Below are 25,220 nucleotides of genomic sequence, written 5' to 3'. Positions count from 1 at the left end.
ACCTGTTCCTGGTGTCCCCATTCCCGTTCTTGGTGTCCGAATGCTCTTCCTGGTGTCCCCATTCTCATTCCTGCTGTCCCCATCCCTATCCCCAGTGTCCCCATCCACGTTCCTGGCTCCCAGAGAGGAATTGCCAGACACTGGAGGAGGGAACTCAGATTTATTGCCCCAAGCAGGATTTACAGCCCCAAACCAGGATAATTTCACAGCAGAACTAAAACATTGGGAATATTTCTGCTTCCAGGCTTCAAAACACTGGAAAATCAGAAATGGATCCATTAGCAAAAGCTGTGGGTGTGTGGGAGCAGCAGGATGAGTTCTGCTGGCAGCCCTTGGTTTCCTGGGAAGAGGGAAGGGGCTGGATCCAGCTCCATGGATCGCTCAGGCGGTGATTCCTGCTGGGATGAGAAAGTGTCACGGTGCCACCCTGTCCCTGTCTGCATCCGGCAGGATGGACCTGGCTGGAGCCCACGGAGAGCAGGAGCTCCTCCAGAATTCTACCTGATCCCCCTCCAATCCTGCCCGAGTAGACCTCTGGAATCCCTCCCTCATCCTGCCCCATCCATCCATCCATCCATCCATCCATCCATCCATCCATCCATCCATCGCGATCCCTATTTCAGAATCCAGCCCCAATCCCACTCCACAATTCCATCTGATCCTGCTCTGATCCAGAATTCCTCCATGATCCCAATCAGTCCATCCTGCCCCAGTCCTCCTCTAGAATCTCACCCTGATCCCACTCTGTACCTGCATTCAAGCCGTTGGTTCCCACATCTTTTCCTGCAGAAAGAGAAGATCCATGAGATTCCAGCATGGATCACACACTGGGATTAACCCCAGGGTCCATCCTAGGATCCACAAAGAGGGGATCCAGAGCTGGATCCACCACTGGTACTCACCAGCTGCTATGTTGTATCCAGTCCTGTCCCTCCTCCCTGTGGAAAAACAGTGGGATCAGCGTTGGTGGCACAGGATTCCCAGAACAGTGCCGGGTGGATCCGTGCCCCTTCCTGGCCCCCATCCCGTGTGTTACCGGATTGGTGCTTCCAGACAATGAATCCAATGAGGGCAATGAGGATGATGATGGCAGCGATGATGGACACGGCGACCACCACGACGAGATTCCCGCCAGAAGTCGGGTCTGGGAAAAGCAGGACGGTGAGGAGAGGGAGGGGAATCCCCATTTGGGAATTCCAAATTCCCAATTCCCACATTCCACATTCCCAGCCTCACCCCAAGCGTAGATCCCAGGCTCAGACATTCCGGGATGCTCCACCCGGCACCGGTACTGCTCCCGCTCCTCCGGCCGCGCCTCGATCCTGGCCCAGGTGTGGAAGGTGCCGTCGCTGTTGGGGACGATCCCGCCCCACTCCGTCTCCTGATCCCAGATTTCATCCCCCTTCATCCAGTTGACTGCGATGGAGCTGGGGTAGAATCCGTACGCGTGGCAGGACAAGATCAGCGTCCCGTGTTCCTCTTTTCCAGACACATGGACATCAGGGGGCTCTGGAATGGGATAACGGTGAGATACATCCATGGAATTCTATTGAGTCCATGGGTGAGATCTGCGCATGGAATTCCCACTGGAATGGGATGGGGATGACATCTCCCCATGGAATTTCCACTGGAATCAGATGGAGAAGACATCTGCCCATCGAATTCCCACTATATTAGGATGAGAGAGAGATCTGCCAATGGAATTCTATGGGAATGGGATGGGGTGACCTCTACTCATGGAATTCCCACAGGAATGGGATAAGGGTAAGATCCGGACATGGAATTCCCAGTAAAATGGGACGGGGGAGAGATCTACCCCTGGAATTCCCACTGGAAATGGATGGGGTGCGATCTGCCCATGGAATTCTGATTGGAACGGGATGGGGTTGAAATCTGCCCATGGAATTTCATGGGAATGGGACGGGGTGAGATCTGCCCCACAAATTCCCACTGGAAGAGGATGCTGGTAAAATCTGCCCCTGGAAATCCATGAAAATGGGACAGGGGTGAGATTCACCCATGGAGTTCCCAGTGGAATGGGATGTGGGTGAGATCTGTCCCTGTGTCCTAGGGTGATGTTATGGTGTTCGTATCTCCAATCGTGTGTCCTGATTATGTTTGGTATTATGTCCTGTGCTTCCAGGACTGACTCTGAGAGTGAAGCTTTGTTTTGTCCTGTTATCAGCCGGCTCACCTCCCCCATGGTCTATGTTTAGGAGAGGTTTTAGCTCGGCTTGCTTGCTTGCTTGCTCGCTTCTGCCTCTTTTTCTTTCCATCGCTTTGCCCTTGCTTTTTCCTTATTAGTTAGTTCAGCTAGGCAGTCCAACTTTTTCCCTGGACTGTTTTCTCTTCCACCCCGTCCCCTCCCTCTCCTGGATACCATCTGAACCTGTTCCAGACGGGGACCTGGGAAACCCCAAGAAACACCGGGAGTCTACACTCTGTCACCTGCAGCAGTCATTCCCCAGCGCCGGAGACTGATAACTGAGCGACCACTCGCCAGAGAGACTGAACTTGTCATCCCTTCAGAACGGTGAAAGAGTTTTTTTGTCAGCTGGTGTTGTCTTTTTTGCCTGTGCTGGGGAGTGTCTTGCTTGTTAAATAAACAGGTTTTTTCTCCCACTCTTCACTGAGGAAATTCTTCCCGAACCCGGTGGTGGGGGGGAGGAGTCGTGGGGTTTGCTGTCTGGGGGCTCCTTCTGGAGGTTTTCCCCCACATTTGCCCAAAACCAGGACACCCTGGAATTCCCACTGGAATGGGATGGGTGAGAACTGCCCATCGAAATCCCACTGGAATGGGACGGGTTTAAATCTGCCCATGGAATTCCATGGGAATGGGACAGGGGTGAGATCTGCCCATGGATTTCCCACTTGAATGGGATGGGGGTGAGACCTGCCCATGGAATTCCTACTGCAGTAGCATGGCGGTGAGATTTGGACATGGAATTCCCAGTAAAACGAGATAGAGGACACATCTGCCCATGGAATTCCCACTGGAAATTGATGTGGGTGAGAACTGCCCATGGAATTCAGATTGGAATGGCATAGGGTTAAAATGTACCCATGGAATTCCTTGGGAATGGGACAGGGGTGAGATCTGTCCATGGAATTCCCACTGGAATGGGATGGGGGTGAGATCTGTCCCTGGAATTCAGGTTGGAATGGGATGGTGGTAAAATCTGCCCCTGGAATTCCATGAGAATGAGACAGGGGTGAGATTCAACCATGGAATTCCTACTGGAATAGGATGGGGGTGAGACCTGTCCATGGAATTCCCACAGCAATGGGTTGGGGGTGAGATCTTTCCCTGGAATTCCCACTGGAATGGGATGGGGCTGAGTCCTGTCTGTGGAATTCCCACTGGAATGGGATGGGGGTGAGACCTGTCCATGGAATTCCCACTGGAATGCAATGGGGGTGAGATCTTTCCCTGGAATTCCCACTGGAATGGGATGGGGGTGAGACCTGTCCATGGAATTCCCACTGGAATGGGATGAGGGTGAGATCTTTCCCTGGAATTCCCACTGGAATGGGATGGGGCTGAGTCCTGTCTGTGGAATTCCCACTGGAATGGGATGGGGGTGAGACCTGTCCATGGAATTCCCACTGGAATGGGATGGGGGTGAGATCTTTCCCTGGAATTCCCACTGGAATGGGATGGGGGTGAGACCTGTCCATGGAATTCCCACTGGAATGGGATGAGGGTGAGCTCTTTCCCTGGAATTCCCACTGGAATGGGATGGGGGTGAGACCTGTCCATGGAATTCCCACTGGAATGGGATGGTGGTGAGTCCTGTCTGTGGAATTCCCACTGGAAGGGAATGAGGGTGAGATCTTTCCCTGGAATTCCCACTGGAATGGGATGGGGGTGAGACCTGTCCATGGAATTCCCACTGGAATGGGATGGGGGTGAGATCTTTCCCTGGAATTCCCACTGGAATGGGATGGGGCTGAGACCTGTCCATGGAATTCCCACTGGAATGCAATGGGGGTGAGACCTGTCCATGGAATTCCCACTGGAATGGGATGGGGGTGAGATCTTTCCCTGGAATTCCCATGGTCCCAAATCTTCCATAGCCCACATTCCCACAGGAATTCTGCTCCCACCTTTGCGGTCCAGCTCCTTCTGCCCATATCCGACGTATTTCTGGAGCCATTCCGGGCAGACCTGCCCCAGGTAATTTATCCACCTCTCAGCCTCGTTCTCATGTTCCCAGCGCCTCCTGGTGATCTCAGCAGCGCTGTCGGCCGCCACGAATCTCCCGGATCCCAGGTCCAAGGAGATGAAATCCCACCCGTCGTAGCCATACTGCTCAGATCCACGGATGCTCCCGTCAGACAGGAGGTCACAGCCAATAACTCGCAACCACGTGTGGAGACCTGGGGGGATTGTACCCACAGAGACCCATGGAATTGTGTCCCAGCCCCACAGAGCCCCATTCCAACCCTATGGATCCTCAGAGTCTGATGGAGACCCACAGGGCCTCATCCTAACCCCATGGATCCACATCCCAACCCATGGATCTCAACCCCACCCCACAGATCCCATCCCAACCCCGGGGATCCCCACTCACACCCATGGATCACAAGATATCCCATACCAGCCTAATGGATCCCCAAGTCAGCCCCTTGGCACCCTGTGAATCCACATTCAGGCCCTATGGATCCACACCCCAGCCCCACGGATCCACAACCCAACCCACAGATCTATCCCAGCCCCACAGATCCCATCCCAGCCCCACAGATGCCCCCACTCACCCCTGCTCTGGTTGTACCGGTCCCGCAGTATATCCAGGCCCATGGCAGCCACGTGCTGGCTCTGCTCACAGATCTGGGTCTCCCTATCCCAATATCCCGGCTCGACTCCATCCTTTATCCACTGTGTCAGCGGCTCCGCCCGGCCCCGCTCGCTGTCATAGCGTGTGAAGGGGATCCCATCCAGGTACCCAATGTCCATGTACTGGGGGACCCCCGGGCTGGGCTCTGACACTGCCACAAACAGGTAACGCAGGGAGTGGAGAACTGGGGGGACACAGAGATTTGGGCGGATTGAGGGGGTCATGGATGAATGAAAGGGGAACTGGGAGAGCCGGGAATGGGGTGCATGGGGACCCAGTGTTCAGGAATTGGGGCTCAGGGGACTCCCAATGTCGAAAAAAGGGGGATACAAAGACTGGGAGAGGTGGGATAGGGGTTCCAGGGAATCCCTGTGCCCAGGAAAGGGGGTCCAGGAGGCTCCAGTGATAAGGAAAGGGGGTCACAAGGTGGGCACACCTGGCATAGCTGGAATGGGGGGCTCAGAGGTCCTTAATGCAGACAGAAATCAGGGCTGGGACTGAGAGAAGCAGGAATGGGGGTCCAGGAGGTCTCAGGGTCAAGGGAAAGGGGAGTCTGAGGCTGGAGAGGGTGGGATAGATGGGAAAGGGAGTGTAGTGGGGATTGGTACTGGATAAGGGAGTGCAGGGTGCACCAGTGCCCAGGACAGGAAATTCAGGCGCATCCCAGAGTCCAGAATCCTCCCTGGGACCCTCCACGACCCCCCAGGGACCTTCCTGGAGCCCTGGGACCCCCTGCAGGAGGAGAAGGAGGTGAAGAACTGGGGGGGATGCAGAGATTGGGGGGGCAGGAAGGAGAACGGGGAGAGCCGGGAAGGGTCCAAGGTTCAAGGAAAGGTCTGGGAGAGGCGGGATGGGGGATCCAGGGGGTCCCTGAACCCAGGAAAGTGGTCCAGAGGTCCCCGGTGTTGAGGGAAAGGGGGCCCTGGGAGCTGGGAAAGGCAGGAATGGGGGGCCAGGGGTTCCCTGGGTCACGGGAAAGGGGGGTCTGGGGATGGGAGAGGCGAGTGGATCCTGAAGGCTCAGCCTGGGAGACAGGAAAGAGACCGAGGGAGAGCGGTGGGGGAGGGGTTGGGGGAAAGGGGGAATTCCAGGGAGTTCATCTGGATCCCATTGGATCCCCGCTGCGACCCTCCTGAGAGCCCTGGGACACCGGGGACCCTCTGGGACGCCATTTTGGGAAGCATTTGCAGTGGAAAACGGGGGGGGACACTAAAGTTGGGAATCCTAGGAGGTCCAAAGATCAAGGAAAAGGGCGGGAATGGGGCCTGGGAAAAGCGGGATGCCGGAAAATGAGGTGCAGGGGGGTCCCAGGCCCGGAAATGGAGATTCAGGGATGTCCCAGTGCCCAGGAATGGGGGTCAGAAGGGCTCCCATGCTGCGATTCGGGGTTTAAAGGATCCTGATCCCTAGGGATGAGGATTCAGGGGGGTCCCGGTGCCAGATAAGGGGTTCCAGGGGTGTCCTGGTGCTGGGGAAGTGTATGGGAATCACAGGACCCAAACAGGGGATTCAGGGGCGTTTTCCTGCCTGGGAATGAAAGTTTAGGGGTTTCCGGTGCCCAGGAAGGGGGGTTCAGGGGGGTTCCTGGTCTGCAATTCGGGATTCAAAGGGTTCCTGATCCCCAGGAATGGTTCAGGGAAGTGCTGGTGCCAGTTAAGGGGGTACAGGGGGGTCCTTATGCCGGGAAAGGGGATGGGGGGAGGGTCACAGGTCCCAAAATGGGGCGATGGAGTGTTTCCCGTACCCGGGAATGAAGTTTAGGGGGATCCCAGTGCCTGGAAATGGAAGTTCAGGGGGGTTCCCGATCCGCGATTCGGGGTTCAAAGGTATCCAGATCCCCAGGAATGGGGGTTCATGGGGGTGCCAGTGCCAGATAAGGGGGTACAGGGGGTTCCCGGTGCCCGGAAATGGAAGTTCAGGGCGTTTGCCGGTCTGCGATTCGGGGTTCAAAGGAATCCTGATCCCCAGGAATGAGGGTTTAAGGGGGTCCCGGGGCCAGATGAGGGGGTTCAGGAGTGTCCCGGTGCCCGGAAATTGGTACTCAAAAGAGTCCCCATGCCCAGAAATGGGGGTACAGGGGGGTCTTGGTGCTGGGGAAGGGGATTAAGGGGGGGGTCACAGGACCCAAACTGCGGATTCCAGGCGTTCCCCTACCCGGGAATGAAGGTTTAGGGGTTTCCTGGTGCCCGGAAACGGACGTTCAGGGGGGTCGTCATTTCAAGGGTCCCACTCACCTTTCGTCGCGCCCCCCGGCCCCGCCAAGAGCAGCCCCAGGAGCCCCAAGAGCAGCCCCAGCGCTGCAGCCATGGCGCCGCTCCGCTTCGAGCCCGCCCGGACCTGACCCAGTCTGGCCCCGCCGCCAGAGCCGCCTCCTGCCCCGCCATTGGCGCCGATATTTCCTGTCCGCCAATGGCAGCCCGACATCTGAGTGACGTCACCCGGCGCCAGGTAGATCCCGGCCTCTCAGGTTGGGACGCGAAAGCGAAAGAGACCGAGGGAGCGCGGTGGGGGAGGGGACGTCGGAATTCCACAGAATTCCTCTGGATCCCTCTGGATCCCCGCTGCGATCCCCCGGAGCCCTCTGAGAACCACCTGGGACCCCCTTAAGAAAGCGCCGGGTAAGCCGTTTCGGATCCTTGTTATTAAAAATGTATAAATTGAGAACCAAAGCAATATTCGATTAAATGATCTGCTGTTACTGTCAGAGACAAAAAATAATTTATTGGGGAAGGATTTAATAATAGCATTGGATTTGAAAATTGAAGTATCCCAAGGGCAACTTAAAATTTATGCCTTAACCAAAAAGATGAGGAACAAATATGTGCTGAGGTGTGGCACACCCCTGGGGAAATAGGAAAGTTAAAAATGAAACCCATCAAAGTGAAAATCACTGATCCTGATTTGCCAATCCGAGTTTGTCAATATCCAATATCATTAGAAGGGAGCCCGGGCCTTCAGCCTGTCACAGAAAACCTTTTGCCACAAGAGATTTCAGAACCATGTATGTCCCCACATAATCCTCCTATTCTGCCTGTCAAAAAGACAGACGGGAATTACAGATTGGTACAGGATTTGAGGGCTATAAATCAGCGAACTGTCAACAAATTTCCTATAGGAGCAAACCCTTACACCCTCTTAAGCCAGTTGTCCCCTGACTACACTTGGTATAGTGTAATAGATCTAAAAGATGCCTTCTGGGCATGCCCGTTAGAGGAAAGTAGCAGAGATTGCTTTGCCTTTGAATGGGAAGATCCTGATAAAGGCAGGAAACGACAACTGCATTGGACAGTATTGCCTCAGGGCTCTACCAATGTCTTTGGGCAGCCCTAGAAGAATTAATGCAGTCTTTTGAGCTACCAGAAGGGGTGAAATGGTTACAATATGTAGATGATCTATTAATAGCAGAAAAAAGGCCAGAAATCTAGTAGAAATGGGACTATATGACTTTTAAACTTTTTGGCACAGCAGGGTTTGAAGGTATGCAAAGCTAAATTGCAATTCACAGAACCAGAAGTAGAATATTTAGGTCATTGGTTAAGTAAAGGGAAAAAGAAATTGGATCCTAACAGAGTGTCTGGAATACTAAGCCTGGGACTCCAAAGACTAAAAAAGAAGTGAGGAAAATGTTGGGACTGCTGGGATACTGTCATCAATGAATAGAGGGATTTAGTGAGAAAGTGAAATTTCTATATAAAAAAATTACCAGTAATCGCCTGAAATGGGCAGAGGAGGATGACAAAAGTTTAGAAAAGGTCAGACATGCTGGAATTCAAGCCCCTTGTACTCAGTCTCCCGTATTTGGAGAGACCATTTCAATTGTTTGTTAACACCTCTGATCAAACAGCACATGGGGTGCTCAGCCAGGAATGGGCAGGCAGTCGAAAGCCAGTGGGATTTTATTCTAAACTGCTCGACCCTGTCAGTCGGGCTTGGCCCACATGTCTGCAGGCCCCAGTGGCCACAGCACTTTTAATGGAAGAAGCCTGAAAAGTCACCTTTGGGGCGACCCTAGTGGTCCACACCCCCATAATGTGAGGGGAATTCTAAATCAAAAAGCCAAGAAATGGTTAACTAATTCCCGAATATTAAAATATGAAGCTATTCTAATCACTTCCCCAGACTTAGAGCTAAAAGCAGCAACTGCTCAAAGTCCTGGACAATTCCTATACGAGGAACCAGGATGAAAATTTAGAATGTGATTGTGTGGACAATTACTCTTCAGTAAAAAGAAACGCTAAAGAAGTTCAGGGCAGAACTGCATGAGAATTAATAGGTTTTAGCAGATGGCAGGGAAAGTTTACTCAAAACCCAGGCCAGACAAATTACTGAACAATTACATCAACGAACTCATTTTGGAACCAGAGTGCTAGAAGACCAATATTTAAATTTTTTTGGATGCATTGGCATTTTTGATATTGCAAAGCAGAGCATCCAGACTTGGTTAACTTGTTCACAAAATTAATTAAAAGTTATGCTACAAGGTCCATCAGGAGAATGGAAATATTCTTACAGACCCTTTGAAAGAATACAAATAGATTTTACAGAATTATGAAAAATAGGAAGATGGAAATATCCACTGGTGAAAATAGACAAATTAACCCACTGGGTAGAGGCATACCCTGCAGCTAGAGCCACATCACAAGTGGCAGCCAAAATATTGTTGGAACACATAATCCCAAGGTATGGCCTGGTTCGAGCCATAGACTCAGAGCAGGGGACGCACTTTACATCAAAGGTGCTGCAGTCACTGACCCCGGCCCTGGGCATCAGCTGGGAGTATCACACACCTTGGCACCCTCAGAGTTCTGGCAGGGTTGAAAGGATGAATCAAACATTAAAACAACAGCTGTCAAAATTAATGATTGAGACTAAAATGCCATGGACAAAGTGCCTCCCACTAGCCCTGTCTAATATACCAACAATGCCAAATTGGAAAACAGGGATTTCACCACATGAAATGCTGTATGGTATGCCTGACCCTAAAGGAGAACAACTTGATCCAGCTTTATTTCAGGACCCTTCCCTCCAGAATTACATAATAATAATCAATAAAAATTTACAAGTATTAAAGGAGAGGGGAATTTTGGCTCCAACCATCCCTCTAAGATTTGCCATAGATAAGATTAGGCCACGACAACCTGTGTTAATTAAAGTATGGAAAAAAGAAAATCTAGATCCAAAATGGGAATGACTGTATTTGGTTCTGTTAACAACTGAAACAGCTGTGAGGACAGCTGGAAAGGGATGGACACGTGTGAGTAGAGTCAAGGGTCCTGTAACCCCTCCTACTGCAGGTTGGGCAGTGACATCCGAGCCTGGAGACCTCAAAGGGCGAATCCAGAGCTCTCGATGTTGGCACCGGATCAATTTGTCTCGAAGGTCTCCCAGTCAGGACTGAAAGTCACCTGTCCTGAAGCCAGGTGTGATTGTAACCCCTTCATCAAAAAGAGTTGTCCATATTGTCCTGAGCTGTGGTGGTCTCATGCCTATGGTGGGTATCTCCCATTCACATTATGTGTCCAATGTAGAAGAAAGGAACAGAAGGAAACTGTTAAGGTGCTAAATACCCTATCAGCACGAGGAAAAATCGAAATTGATGATCATAACTGGTGGGAGTTATTTGAGAGTGGAACAAGAGGAGAAAAGAGAGCCAGAGCAGAGGTTTTGGCAATAGAGTGTCAGAAGGGTTGTGTATACCGAGCTGTTACTGCTGTACCTCGTACTGGAATGTTAAAGCTAAATTTGGGACAAAATTAAGAAACACTACCAAAAGAGAAAGACAAAGTGGGAGAGCCCAGGACATATTCCCTGCTGCCGAGAAGATCAAACAAACCTCGGCTACTGGCAGCAACCCCGTAGGCCTTGAGGGAGGCAGAGGGATGAAAATGGTCATGGGAGTCATCCCATTGCTAATGATGATAAAAGGAAATAATGCTGATGCTTGTTCCAAGTGTCACCAGACAATTGGGTACGGGGATGCACGGTATCCACCCTTGCCTTCCACACACACATCAATTCCTGCTAGAATCAGCACAAGCTGGAATCGTGTACTATTATGGAAAGAAGTTATTGGGTGGCCACCAATTTGGGAAAAGGAGGGTGGGCTCCATCGGCATACCAAAGTTGCCCAGTAGGAGAGACACAGCTCTGCTTCCCAAAAGAAGGTATGTGGGGATATTCAGATCAGGTGCGAGATCACTACAAGGAGGAATTGATAAAAAATACAACTAAAGTGTTCAGAGGAACAAGGATAAACTGTGGGGGAAATTTTAACTTGTATGAGAAAATAAAGCAACATCTCAGTGAACGGAATTTACCCCCCTTTGGAAAGAATTTATTTGTGGAATTAATATGAGAAATTACTACTGAACTGAACTGAAGTCACTGTTGGATCACTGTGGAGGAATGCAGATGACTGAACAATGGCCATGGAGGGGGGAGGGATTAGGCCCAGATCAGTTATTACAGTGGAATCAAACAGAAATATTGAGGGGAATCAATAGATCTGAAGGGTGGGTTCATGAGGTAACAGGAGAAGCATCTATAACACGTCAGGGAACTAACTTTACCCAAGATGTGGGGCACACCCCCTGTAAGACTCTCCTGACTACAAATGCAAGCAATCAGTCTTGGTGGCCCAAAACTCCAAAAAAATATCGAGGAAAGCTAAGTAAGGGTAATTGTATAAAGAACAATTTTACAGGACTCTGCTGGTATAATAAGAATAGTGTAAGAATCTATTGGCAACGACCTGAATCAGTTCAGCTAAGCTGGAAAGTCCCAGATGGAATATTTTGGATCTGCAGGAAAAGAGCTTCTAATACCCTACCAAACAGATGGAGAGGGACATGTACCTGAGGGATTATCCAGCCTGCCTTTTTTACATTACCAGAAGAGAAAGACAATCAAGTGTTAGGAGTTCCCTTGTATGAAACTTTGCCTGCAAACAAAAAGAGCCCATCCATAGGGGGAACACAAATCTGGAAGGATGATGAATGGCCCCCAGAACAAATTACTGAGTACTATGGGGCTCAAGATGGAAGCTGGGGCTATCTCACTCCAATTTATATGATAAATAGAATTATCAGGCTACAAGCCCTGGTAGAAATTACTTCCAAGCAAACAGCCCGAGCAATGGAATTGATGGCTAAACAACTTACCCAAACTAGAGCAGCAGTATATCAAAATCGACGAGCCCTGGACTATCTGTTAGCTGAAGAAGGGGGAGTGTGTGGGAAGTTCAATAATTCTGAATGCTGCATAGAAATTGATGATAATGGTGAAGTAATTACTAAGATTGCCGAAGAAATAAAACGAATAGCCCATGTACCTGAACAAACCTGGAACTCTGTGTTTAATGATAATTGGTGGAATAACCTGTTGGGGGGAGATTGGTGGAAGGAATTAGGTTTTATGTTAACATGTGCATTATTAGGAGTACTGTTCATCCCTTGTCTTGTTCCATGCTTCATTCGACTAATCCAGTCGGTGGTTCAAGGAATGCAAGTTGCTACAATACCAATAGACCCTGAGAAGGCAACAAAACTAATGCCAGTGAATGAATTAAATCTGGTACAAGAAGTCCTGTCAAAATTTGTAGCGAAAACATGAATCAATGGGATAAAAGAAAAGAAGTGGGGAAATTGTGATAATTAATAAAAGATTTGTGTTACTCACGAAAGAATTGGGATTTGAATGAGCCAAAATACTAAGGTCTGAAGTGAAGCATGGACACCAGATAAATAAAAATATATGATTAAATCATTCTGTTTTAAATCACCATGTTTGTTATGTTATGTTATGTTATGTTTCTTATGTTATGTTATGTTATGTTATGTTATGTTATGTTATGTTATGTTATGTTATGTTATGTTTTCCAAATAAGTTACATCAACTGCCAGCCTGCAAAATCACACTTTTGGATAGTCCTTCCTGCCTTTGTTTGATCACTGCTGCCTCTCTCAAGGACCAGACTTGCAGATTTCCCTGGTGGTTGTCTACAAAGACCAGATGGTTATCTGTGAGACTGACTATCGCCCGGAGGCTTTGTGAGTTTGGATGCAGATGCTTCTTCGACCACCACTGCTTACCTGCCCAAATTATGACAGCAAAATACTAAAAATTATTGATTACAATGAGAAACCACAGTATAAGAAGACGCTACAAAATAGGGTTTGCTGGAGCGTGGAGTGGACGGTGACCCCTCACATTCCCCATCGCTGCATGCTCCGTCTCTATCAAATAAAGCAATCTAAATTTTGCTGAATATTGAGACTGTTGTTTCTCATTCATAATAAGCGGGAGGTGAGTGACAGGATCTGAGGAGATCCAGACCATGGCCGGGTCATGGTCATCTCATGGTCATCTTCAAGGCCAGCTCATGTTCACTCATGGTCACTCATGGTCATCTTATGGTCATCTCCTAAGCACCATCATCTCATGCTCATGGTCGCCTCATGGCCAGGATCATGTTATGGTCATGGGCATGCCGTGGTCATCTCTTGGTCACAATACCTCATGCCCATGGTCATCTCACAGTTGTCATCATGTCATGGTCACAATCATGGACATTTCTTGATCACCTCATGGCCATGGTTGTGTCATCGTCATCTCATGGTCACAGTCCTCTCATGGTCATGGATATGGTCATCTCATGATCATCTCTTGGTCATCTCACAGTCACAGTCATGTCATCAGCACAGTCATGGTCGTTTATTTCCTGATATCCATCATGTCATGCTCATGGTCAGCTCACCCTAATGGGCATCTCATGGTCACCTCATCGTCATGGTCATCTCCTTATCACCATCATCTCATGGTCGTGGTCATCCTGTGGCCACAATTATTTCATAGCCGTGGTCATATTGTGGTCACCTCATGGTCATCTCCTGATCCCCATCATCTCATGTCCATTGTCATCTCACTGTAATGGTCATCTCAAGGTGATGGTTGTGTCATGGTCACCTCATGGCCATAGTTCTGTCATGGTCATCTCATATCAGGGGTCAAGGGTGGTCCCCAACAATCCTTTTTAGGCTTTGCAGATATCAGGGCAGAAATGGCAAAAATTAAAGAAGAGCGGAACGACAACCACGACTCAGAAACATAAAACACTTTAATAATAATGAAAGGAAACGTGGGATGAGGCCCAAAAATCCAAATTCAACAACCGAGGGGACAAGGTCACTTTAGGAGCCTGGGGTTGAAGACAAAGATACAGGGAGCTCCAAGGTGTAAATATGGGGTAAGAGAGGGGGTGGAGTTGAGCTTTGGGTCCAATGGGGATAGGGGAAAGTGGGGCAGAGGTGGAGTAAGGGGAGGCAGGATCCAATGGGGTAGGTTGGGTGGAACATTGCATCAGCTGAGGGCCAATGGAGATACAAAGAAGGGAGAACATTCTGGAACTGGGAGAGGTGATAATTAACTGGGAAATGAGGGTTAGGAATATGCATGAGTTATTCACACAGGCAATCCCATAACTCTTTGTTACTTTTTTCTGGGGTCACCACAACTTAACAAATGCCTCCCAAGGTTTAGGGTTGGGATATAATTTTTCTTTGGTGATGGTTGCCTGTCCTGGGATACTGGTCAGGCTGACCCCCACATCTCCCCATGTCTGATTAACTATAAAAATAGAACTAAAAATTTTGTAAAACTTTATAAAAACATCCTAACAGACAAGGAACAACTAACAATATAAAACGACAATTATGAAGATAAGTAACCCCGTTTTCATTATGGACAACACGCACTCCTTGATTCCCCAACTTTTAAAGACACCATCCAACCTGTCTTTGTCATCATTAATTTGTAACTCTTTGACTCTCTCTCTGAGGACTTGAATACTTAGCACCATTACATCTTACCAATTGAATTTTTTATCCATAACAAAAGGTATTGCAGTAATCCATTTGAACTGAAACACTTCCTATTCTTGAGCCTCTAATGGTGCATGTGGAAGATTGAGAGGCCACAAATCCCAAAAATCTACAGGATTGTATTTCAGCTTACCAATGGGACTGTTCCTTTGCATATTACAGATAGCCTTTTTATTTACTGGCCACTCATCTATTGCCAGACCTACCAGCCATGTTGAAAAGGGGTTATTTGGGGTGGGAACAGATAAACATAAAATCTCCTGGGGTGTTATGTTCGCTAAAGGCTCGCTGTTAGGAGTTGGGAGTACTGGAACATTCCAGTGGGTCGTCCTTTAATGGCTGTAGGTAAGGTTTGATGGTTTTGGCTGGTACCACCGAGGTCCTCTATCTGTGGAGACACAACCCCATCCATTCCCCCAGTTATTAATCGAAATGATCCTAAAATTTGATTTGTTTCAGGCTCTTTTACTAACACTGATGGTCATCAGCATCATCAGCTTGAGGATTTCTGTCACAGCGCGAGGCCGGCTCATGCTCCAGTGCAAGTTTTTTTGATGGCAGCCTGGGGAAATTGCCTTTAGAAGAAAACTGTTTAGCCTGGGGTTGGTTTTGACCAGGAACTGGGTATCTCCCTTTTCTCTGTGGACAGTCTTTTCAGAAATGTCCCTGTGGAACACATCGAAAGCAAGTGGGTTGTTATTGTGATTGTGGTGTTTTAAAAGGAAACTGCACAGCCACCAGGGCTTTTGCAACTCCCTGCCCCATGGCCTGGGCCTGTCCTGCTGCCACATTCATCCCGAGACGATTGCACGCCTCGATCATCTGGAGGATCATTGGTGGTGGTCCTCGTGGCAGGGCGTGCAACACCTTTGGACACTCGGAGTTACCATGAGCTACTGCCAATGTCTCTAACAGCTTGTTCCTGGTCCTAGCATCAGGGATTGGTTTTTCCAATGCTTGTTTTAACCGCTCTATAAATTCCATGTATGTCTCTCCTGGCTCTTGCCTAATATTAGTATACTCCAAGTTAGGATTGCTGTCATCTGATACATGGACCAATGCTTTAAACAAAAATCTTTAACTTCACCACGTACTTGCCTGGGGACTGCTGCTGCTTGCTCCTCAGGTTGGCTAAATTGTCCTTTCCCAGTTAGGTGGTCCATCATTTATGTTGCTCTGGCTGTGTCATTCAGACTTACCTGAAACTTAACCCAAACTTGTCTGAAGCAAGCCCGCATTGGCTGCCTGTCACTGCGGTGTCGCTGTTGACGAGTCCCTTCACAGAATCAGCTCTCTGATCCTGTGGTGTCCACGCATCTTCCCAGCCCATCACTGCCTCACACACGAGGTGACCACCACCCCACTCTCTGGCCATCTGACCCGCAGCTGAGCCCTTCCCAGAGTGCCTTTTGGTGGATAAAATGAACGGAAGTGCACAGGATTTAACAAAGATAGAAAAGGTCCTTATTCTGTAAGGCGTTCCTTCTTTCCTACAGTTATGGTCATCACCATTATCTCATGGTCATGGTCACCTAATGGTCATCTCACAGCCACCTCATGGTCACAATCATCTCACAGCCATGGTTGTGTCATGATCATCTCATGGTCTTGATCAGCACACAGCCGTGGTGTGTTGGGGTCATCTCATGGTCACCTCTAGGTCAAGATCCTGTCATGGTCATCTCACAGCCTTCAGTATTTCATGGCCATGGTGGTGTGAAGGTCATCTTGTGGTCATCTCATGGTCACAGCCATCTCATGGTCCTTTCCTGATCACCATCATCTTATGCTTGTGGTCATCTCACTGTAATGGTCACCTCATGATCATGTCATGGTCACCTCATGGTCAACTCATGGCCATGATCACATCAGAGTCACCTCAAGGCCATGGTTGTGCCATGGCCAACCCATGGTCATCTCTTGGTCCAAATCATCTCATGGTCAGGGCCGTGGTTGTGTCATGGTCACTCTCATCTCACGGCCATCTCGTGCTCGTGTCATGGCCAGGGAACTTCTCCAAGATCCCGAGCCGTGATTTTGGGACACTCAAGGACCTTTGGGGACAACAAGGCCTGGCCTGACCCCTCCCCCCATCCCAACCAATCCTGCCCCATCCATCTCACACAAATCCTGCCCCATCCACCCTGCACCAATCCTACCCCATCCATCCCACCTGATCCCGCTCCAGAATCCAGCTGTGATCCCACTCCACAATTCCATCTGATCCTGCCCTGGACCCCTGCTCTGATCCAGAATCCCTCCCTGATCCCAATCAGTCCAATCATGCCCCGATCCCTCTCTGGAATCCCACCCTCATCCCGCTCCATACCTGTGGTCAAGCTGTTGTTCCCACATCATTTCCTGCAGAAAGAGAAGATCCATAAGATTCCAGAACAGATCACACACTGGGATTATCCCCAGGATTCATCCTGGGATCTGCACAGAGGGGATCCAGAGCTGGATCCACCACTGGTACTCACCGGCTGCTATGTTGTATCCAGTCCTGTCCCTCCTCCCTGTGGAAAAACAGTGGGATCAGCGTTGGTGGCACAGAATTCCCAGAACAGTGCCGGGTGGATCCGTGCCCATTCCTGACCCCCATCCCGTGTGTTACCGGATTGGCGCTTCCAGACAATGAATCCAATGAGGGCAATGAGGATGATGATGGCAGCGATGGACACAGCGACCACCACGACGAGATTCCCGCCAGAAGTCGGGTCTGGGAAAAGCAGGATGGTGAGGAGAGGGAGGGGAATCCCCATTTGGGCATTCCAAATTCCCAATTCCCACATTCCACATTCCCAGCCTCACCCCAAGCGTAGATCCCTGTCCCCGACATTCCGGGATGCTCCACCCGGCACCGGTACTGCTCCCGCTCCTCCGGCCGCGCCTCGATCCTGGCCCAGGTGTGGAAGGTGCCGTCGCTGTTGGGAACGATCCCGCCCCACTCCGTCTCCTGATCCCAGATTTCATCCCCCTTCATCCAGTTGACTGCAATGGATCTGGGGTAGAATCCGTACGCGTGGCAGGACAAGATCAGCGTCCCATGTTCCTCTTTTCCAGACACATGGACATCAGGGGGCTCTGGAATGGGATAATGGTGAGAGACATCCATGGAATTCGATTGAGTCCATGGGTGAGATCTGGCCCTGGAATTCCCACTGGAATGGGATGGGGATGACATCTCCCCATGGAATTTCCACTGGAATCAGATGGAGAAGACATCTGCCCATCGAATTCCCACTATATTAGGATGAGAGAGAGATCTGCCAATGGAATTCTATGGGAATGGGATGGGGTGACCTCTACTCATGGAATTCCCACAGGAATGGGATAAGGTTAAGATCCGGACATGGAATTCCCAGTAAAATGGGACGGGGGAGAGATCTACCCCTGGAATTCCCACTGGAAATGGATGGGGTGCGATCTGCCCATGGAATTCAGATTGGAACGGGATGGGGTTGAAATCTGCCCATGGAATTTCATGGGAATGGGACGGGGTGAGATCTGCCCCACAAATTCCCACTGGAAGAGGATGCTGGTAAAATCTGCCCCTGGAAATCCATGAAAATGGGACAGGGGTGAGATTCACCCATGGAGTTCCCAGTGGAATGGGATGTGGGTGAGATCTGTCCCTGTGTCCTAGGGTGATGTTATGGTGTTCGTATCTCCAGTCGTGTGTCCTGTTTATGTTTGGTATTATGTCCTGTGCTTCCAGGACTGACTCTGAGAGTGAAGCTTTGTTTTGTCCTGTTATCAGCCGGCTCACCTCCCCCATGGTCTATGTTTAGGAGAGGTTTTAGCTCGGCTTGCTTGCTTGCTTGCTCGCTTCTGCCTCTTTTTCTTTCCATCGCTTTGCCCTTGCTTTTTGCTTATTAGTTAGTTCAGCTAGGCAATCCAACTTTTTCCCTGGACTGTTTTCTCTTCCACCCCGTCCCCTCCCTCTCCTGGATACCATCTGAACCTGTTCCAGACGGGGACCTGGGAAACCCCAAGAAAACACCGGGAGTCTACACTCTGTCACCTGTAGCAGTCATCCCCAGCGCCAGAGACTGATAACTGAGTGACCACTCGCCAGAGAGACTGAGTTTGTCATCCCTTCAGAACGGTGAAAGAGTTTTTTTGTCAGCTGGTGTTGTCTTTTTCCCTGTGCTGGGGAGTGTCTTGCTTGTTAAATAAACAGGTTTTTTCTCCCACTCTTCTCTGAGGAAATTCTTCCCAAACCCGGTGGGGTGGGGGGGAGGAGTCGTGGGGTTTGCTGTCTGGGGGCTCCTTCTGGAGGTTTTCCCCCAAATTTGCCCAAAACCAGGACACCCTGGAATTCCCACTGGAATGGGATGGGTGAGAACTGCCCATCGAATTCCCACTGGAATGGGACAGGTTTAAATCTGCCCATGGAATTCCATGGGAATGGGACAGGGGTGAGATCTGCCCATGGATTTCCCACTTGAATGGGATGGGGGTGAGACCTGCCCATGGAATTCCTACTGCAATAGCATGGGGGTGAGATCTGGACATGGAATTCCCAGTAAAACGAGATGGAGGAGACATCTGCCCATGGAATTCCCACTGGAAATTGATGTGGGTGAGAACTGCCCATGGAATTCAGATTGGAATGGCATGGGGTTAAAATGTACCCATGGAATTCCTTGGGAATGGGACAGGGGTGAGATCTGTCCATGGAATTCCCACTGGAATGGGATGGGGGTGAGATCTGTCCCTGGAATTCGGGTTGGAATGGGATGGTGGTAAAATCTGCCCCTGGAATTCCATGAGAATGGGACAGGGGGGAGATTCAACCATGGAATTCCTACTGGAATAGGATGGGGGTGAGACCTGTCCATGGAATTCCCACTGGAATGGGTTGGGGGTGAGATCTTTCCCTGGAATTCCCACTTGAATGCAATGGGGGTGAGACCTGTCCATGGAATTCCCACTGGAATGGGATGGTGGTGAGACCTGTCTGTGGAATTCCCACTGGAAGGGAATGAGGGTGAGATCTTTCCCTGGAATTCCCACTGGAATGGGATGGGGGTGAGATCTTTCCCTGGAATTCCCACTGGAATGGGATGGGGGTGAGACCTGTCCATGGAATTCCCACTGGAATGGGATGGGGGTGAGATCTTTCCCTGGAATTCCCACTGGAATGGGATGGGGGTGAGACCTGTCCATGGAATTCCCACTGGAATGGGATGGGGGTGAGTCCTGTCTGTGGAATTCCCACTGGAATGGGATGGGGGTGAGACCTGTCCATGGAATTCCCACTGGAATGGGATGGCGGTGAGATCTTTCCCTGGAATTCCCACTTGAATGCAATGGGGGTGAGACCTGTCCATGGAATTCCCACTGGAATGGGATGGTGGTGAGATCTTTCCCTGGAATTCCCACTGGAATGGGATGGGGCTGAGTCCTGTCTGTGGAATTCCCACTGGAATGGGATGGGGCTGAGTCCTGTCTGTGGAATTCCCACTGGAATGGGATGGGGGTGAGACCTGTCCATGGAATTCCCACTGGAATGGGATGGGGGTGAGATCTGTCCCTGGAATTCCCACTGGAATGGGATGGGGGTGAGACCTGTCCATGGAATTCCCACTGGAATGGGATGGGGGTGAGATCTTTCCCTGGAATTCCCACTTGAATGCAATGGGGGTGAGACCTGTCCTTGGAATTCCCACTGGAATGGGATGGGGGTGAGATCTTTCCCTGGAATTCCCATGGTCCCAAATCTTCCATAGCCCACATTCCCACAGGAATTCTGCTCCCACCTTTGCGGTCCAGCTCCTTCTGCCCATATCCGACGTATTTCTGGAGCCATTCCGGGCAGACCTGCCCCAGGTAATTTATCCACATCTCAGCCACGTTCTCATGTTCCCAGCGCCTCCTGGTGATCTCAGCAGCGCTGTCGGCCGCCACGAATCTCCCGGATCCCAGGTCAAAGGAGAGGAAATCCCACCCGTCGTAGCCAAACTGGCGGGATCCACGGATGCTCCCGTCAGACAGGAGGTCACAGCCGTGAACTGTCAACAATGTGTGGAGACCTGGGGGGATTGTACCCACAGAGAACCATGGAATTGTGTCCCAGCCCCACAGAGCCCCATTCCAACCCTATGGTGCCCCAGGGTCTGATGGAGACTCACAGAGCCTCATCCTAACCCCATGGATCAACATCCCAACCCATGGATCCCAACCCAACCCCACAGATCCCATCCCAACCCCGTGGATCCCCACTTACACCCATGGATCACAAGACATCCCATACCAACCTAATGGATCCCCAACTCAGCCCCTTGGCGCCCTGTGAATCCACATTCAGGCCCTATGGATCCACACCCCTGCCCCACGGATCCACAACCCAACTCATAGATCTATCCCAGCCCCACAGATCTATCCCAGCCCCACAGATCCCATCCCAGCCACACAGATGCCCCCACTCACCCCTGCTCTGGTTGTACCGGTCCCGCGCTGTCTCCAGGTTCCTGGCATCCATGTGCTGGTACTGCTCACAGCTCTGGGTCTCCCTATCCCAATATCCCTGCTCGACTCCATCCTTTATCCACTGTGTCAGTGGCTCCATCCGGCCCCGCTCGCTGTCACAGCGTGTGAAGGGGATCCCATCCAGGTACCCAATGGCCATGTACTGGGGGATCCCCGGGCTGGGCTCTGACACCGCCACAAACAGGTAACGCAGAGAGTGGAGAACCGGGGGGACACAGAGATTTGGGGGGATTGAGGGGGACATGGATGAATGAAAGGGGAACCGGGAGAGCCGGGAATGGGGTGCATGGGGACCCAGTGTCCAGGAATTGGGGCTCAGGGGACTCCCAGTGTCAAAAAATGGGGGATACAAAGACTGGGAGAGGTGGGATGGGGGTTCCAGGGGATCCCTGTGCCCAGGAAAGGGGGTCCAGGAGGCTCCAGTGATAAGGAAAGGGGGTCACAAGGTGGGCACACCTGGCATGGCTGGAATGGGGGGCTCAGAGGTCCTTAATGCAGACAGAAATCAGGGCTGGGACTGAGAGAAGCAGGAATGGGGGTCCAGGAGGTCTCAGGGTCAAGGAAAAGGGGAGTCTGAGGCTGGAGAGGGTGGGATAGATGGGAAAGGGAGTGTAGTGGGGATTGGTACTGGATAAGGGAGTGCAGGGTGCACCAGTGCCCAGGACAGGAAATTCAGGCACATCCCAGAGTCCAGAATCCTCCCTGGGACCCTCCACGACCCCCCAGGGACCTTCCTGGAGCCCTGGGACCCCCTGCAGGAGGAGAAGGAGGTGAAGAACTGGGGGGATGCAGAGATTGGGGGGGCAGGAAGGAGAACGGGGAGAGCCGGGAAGGGTCCAAGGTTCAAGGAAAGGTCTGGGAGAGGCGGGATGGGGGATCCAGGGGGTCCCTGTGCCCAGGAAAGAGGGTCCAGAGGTCCCCGGTGTTGAGGGAATGGGGGCCCTGGGAGCTGGGAAAGGCAGGAATGGGGGGCCAGGGGGTCCCTGGGTCACGGGAAAGGGGGGTCTGGGGATGGGAGAGGCGAGTGGATCCTGAAGGCTCAGCCTGGGAGACAGGAAAGAGACCGAGGGAGAGCGGTGGGGGAGGGGATGCGGGAAAGGGGGAATTCCAGGGAGTTCATCTGGATCCCATTGGATCCCCGCTGCGACCCTGTTGAGACCCCTGGGACGCCGGGGACCCTCTGGGACGCCATTTCGGGAAGCGGCGGGAGTGGAAAACGGGGGTGGACACGAAAGTTGGGAATTCTAGGAGGTCCAAAGATCAAGGAAAAGGGCGGGAATGGGGCCTGGGAAAAGCGGGATGCCGGAAAATGAGGTGCAGGGGGGTCCCAGGCCCGGAAATGGAGATTCAGGGATGTCCCAGTGCCCAGGAATGGGGGTCAGAAGGGCTCCCATGCTGCGATTCGCGGTTTAAAGGATCCTGATCCCCAGGAATGAGGATTCAGGGGGGTCCCGGTGCCAGATAAGGGGTTCCAGGGGGGTCCTGGTGCTGGGGAAGTGTATGGGAATCACAGGACCCAAACAGGGGATTCAGGGGAGTTTTCCTGCCTGGGAATGAAAGTTTAGGGGGTTCTGGTGCCCAGGAAGGGGGTTCAGGGGGGTTCCTGGTCTGCAATTCGGGGTTCAAAGGGATCCTGATCCCCAGGAATGGTTCAGGGAAGTGCTGGTGCCAGTTAAGGGGGTACAGGGGGGTCCTCATACCGGGAAAGGGCTTGGGGGGAGGGTCACAGGTCCCAAAATGGGGCGATGGAGTGTTTCCCGTACCCGGGAATGAAGTTTAGGGGGATCCCAGTGCCTGGAAATGGAAGTTCAGGGGGGTTCCCGATCCGCGATTCGGGGTTCAAAGGGATCCAGATCCCCAGGAATGGGGGTTCATGGGGGTGCCGGTGCCAGATAAGGGGGTACAGGGGGATCCCGGTGCCCGGAAATTGGTGCTCATGGGGGTCCCCGTGCCCAGGAATGGGGGTACAGGGGGGTCCTGAAACCGCGGAAGGGGATGGGGGGGTCATAGGACCCAAAATAGGCGGGGGGGGGGGGGGGTGGGGTCCCGTACCCGAGGATGAAGGTTAAGGGGGTTCCCGGTGCCCGGAAATGGAAGTTCAGGGCGTTTGCCGGTCTGCGATTCGGGGTTCAAAGGAATCCTGATCCCCAGGAATGAGGGTTTAAGGGGGTCCCGGGGCCAGATGAGGGGGTTCAGGAGTGTCCCGGTGCCCGGAAATTGGTACTCAAAAGAGTCCCCATGCCCAGAAATGGGGGTACAGGGGGGTCTTGGTGCTGGGGAAGGGGATTAAGGGGGGGTCACAGGACCCAAAATGCGGATTCCAGGCGTTCCCCTACCCGGGAATGAAGGTTTAGGTGTTTCCTGGTGCCCGGAAACGGACGTTCAGGGGGGTCGTCATTTCAAGGGTCCCACTCACCTTTCGTCGCGCCCCCCGGCCCCGCCAAGAGCAGCCCCAAGAGCAGCCCCAGCGCTGCAGCCATGGCGCCGCTCCGCTTCGAGCCCGCCCGGACCTGACCCAGCCTGGCCCCGCCGCCAGAGCCGCCTCCTGCCCCGCCATTGGCGCCGATATTTCCTGTCCGCCAATGGCAGCCCGACATCTGAGTGACGTCACCCGGCGCCATGTAGATCCCGGTCTCTCAGGTTGGGACGCGAAAGCGAAAGAGACCGAGGGAGCGCGGTGGGGGAGGGGACGGCGGAATTCCACAGAATTCCTCTGGATCCCTCTGGATCCCCGCTGCGATCCCCCGGAGCCCTCTGAGAACCACCTGGGACCCCCTTAAGAAAGCGCCGGGTAAGCCGTTTCGGATCCTTGTTATTAAAAATGTATAAATTGAGAACCAAAGCAATATTCGATTATATGATCTGCTGTTACTGTCAGAGACAAAAAATAATTTATTGGGGAAGGATTTAATAATAACATTGGATTTGAAAATTGAAGTATCCCAAGGGCAACTTAAAATTTATGCCTTAACCAAAAAGATGAGGAACAAATATGTGCTGAGGTGTGGCACACCCCTGGGGAAATAGGAAAGTTAAAAATGAAACCCATCAAAGTGAAAATCACTGATCCTGATTTGCCAATCCGAGTTTGTCAATATCCAATATCATTAGAAGGGAGCCCGGGCCTTCAGCCTTGTCGGCGAAGGGAGACGCGGACACCAGATGGTCATCCACAAAGTCTCGTTTATTGGTACATGGAGTGTTGATTAAATACAGTGCTTAATCAGCTCATGCATAGTGCAGAATCTGAGCTCATCATTGGTCTATCTGCTATCTGCGTCAATTGTGCTGCTTGGCCAAGCACTTCTGCATTCCTGTGGCTAGTAGAGCTCTTTTAGTTCTTCATCTGCGTCCTGTCTTTCTCAATTGTATGTGCCTTCCTCATCTCAAGGACACTGTGTCCTTGAAGCCGAGGCCTACTTTGCTAGCCTCACCAAGTTGATCTGACTATGGCCTTTCTCTTCCAGCCATTCCTGCACCAGGCTCTCTACACTTCCCCCGTTTTCTTTTTGAGCTAGAAGAGTGGCCTGCCAAGCTTTGCTAACAGTCTTTTGAATGAAATTTTGTAAGCAAGTTATTAAGCAAGGTAGCAACAAAGCTAAGCACAAGAATATACCTAAAACCATAACATCATACTTAATGACGGTTCGAATCCATCCCCCAAGGCCTAGGCTTTTTAACCACTCGTCGATGCCCCAACCATCTTCTTCTTTTAGGTTGTGTAATTTCTGCTGCATGTCTCGTATCTTTTTGTGGATGGACTCAGAGTGGTCAGATAAATTCATGCAGCACATTCCCTCGAACTCCTCGCAACCATGCCCCTGAGCTAGGAGTAGGAAATCAATGGCTGCTCTGTTTTGTAAGACTGCGTGGTTCACGCTCGAGACGTCCCTGGCCATCATGTCTAGAACCTGGGAGGTGGTGTTGAGTTCGTCTTTAGCCCAACACCCTAATTTCCTGGCTAGGGTCATAGCTTTGAGAGCCGCTGCCCCGGGGAGGACGGTGGCGA

The 25,220-nt window shown here is 51.3% G+C and overlaps 2 protein-coding genes across 7 annotated transcripts in view; both read right to left on the bottom strand.

Moving 5' to 3' along the window:
- The window catches only part of LOC148218136 (class I histocompatibility antigen, F10 alpha chain-like), an 81,880-nt gene that overhangs the window by 16,253 nt on the left and 40,407 nt on the right, over positions 1-25,220 (bottom strand). The window lies entirely within an intron of this gene.
- Positions 142-23,728, bottom strand: LOC148218139 (class I histocompatibility antigen, F10 alpha chain-like). Of its 6 annotated transcripts, none has more exons than XM_088158220.1 (8): positions 23,628-23,728; positions 4,759-5,022; positions 4,108-4,380; positions 1,237-1,509; positions 1,037-1,144; positions 903-938; positions 733-783; positions 142-395 (listed from the first exon to the last, which is right to left on the bottom strand). In XM_088158220.1, the coding sequence occupies exons 1-8, from the start codon at positions 23,689-23,691 to the stop codon at positions 382-384; spliced, it is 1,083 nt and encodes a 360-aa protein (XP_088014346.1). In that variant the 5' UTR covers positions 23,692-23,728; the 3' UTR covers positions 142-381. The 6 variants fall into 6 exon arrangements, with proteins under 6 accessions (XP_088014346.1, XP_088014349.1, XP_088014350.1 ...); XM_088158223.1 differs by having other exon boundaries at positions 142-398; positions 751-783; XM_088158224.1 differs by having other exon boundaries at positions 751-783.

Source organism: Sturnus vulgaris, unplaced genomic scaffold (genome assembly GCF_052056855.1).
Source record: "Sturnus vulgaris isolate bStuVul1 unplaced genomic scaffold, bStuVul1.hap1 Scaffold_195, whole genome shotgun sequence".
NCBI classification, from domain to species: domain Eukaryota; kingdom Metazoa; phylum Chordata; class Aves; order Passeriformes; family Sturnidae; genus Sturnus; species Sturnus vulgaris.
Note: the sequence above shows the minus strand (reverse complement) of the source record. Positions and strands in the feature narration are given on the sequence as shown.

What these genes read in the sequence shown, in the direction of transcription:
- LOC148218139 (XM_088158219.1), bottom strand. Translation starts at nt 7,145, where the DNA reads ATGGCTGCAGCGCTGGGGCTGCTCTTGGGGCTCCTGGGGCTGCTCTTG. An exon ending in GCCGGGGGGCGCGACGAAAG is followed by an intron (nt 5,023 to 7,072) that starts GTGAGTGGGACC and finishes GTGTCCCCCCAG; the next exon opens with TTCTCCACTCCCTGCGTTAC. An exon ending in GCCTGGGATCTACGCTTGGG is followed by an intron (nt 1,145 to 1,236) that starts GTGAGGCTGGGA and finishes TGCTTTTCCCAG; the next exon opens with ACCCGACTTCTGGCGGGAAT.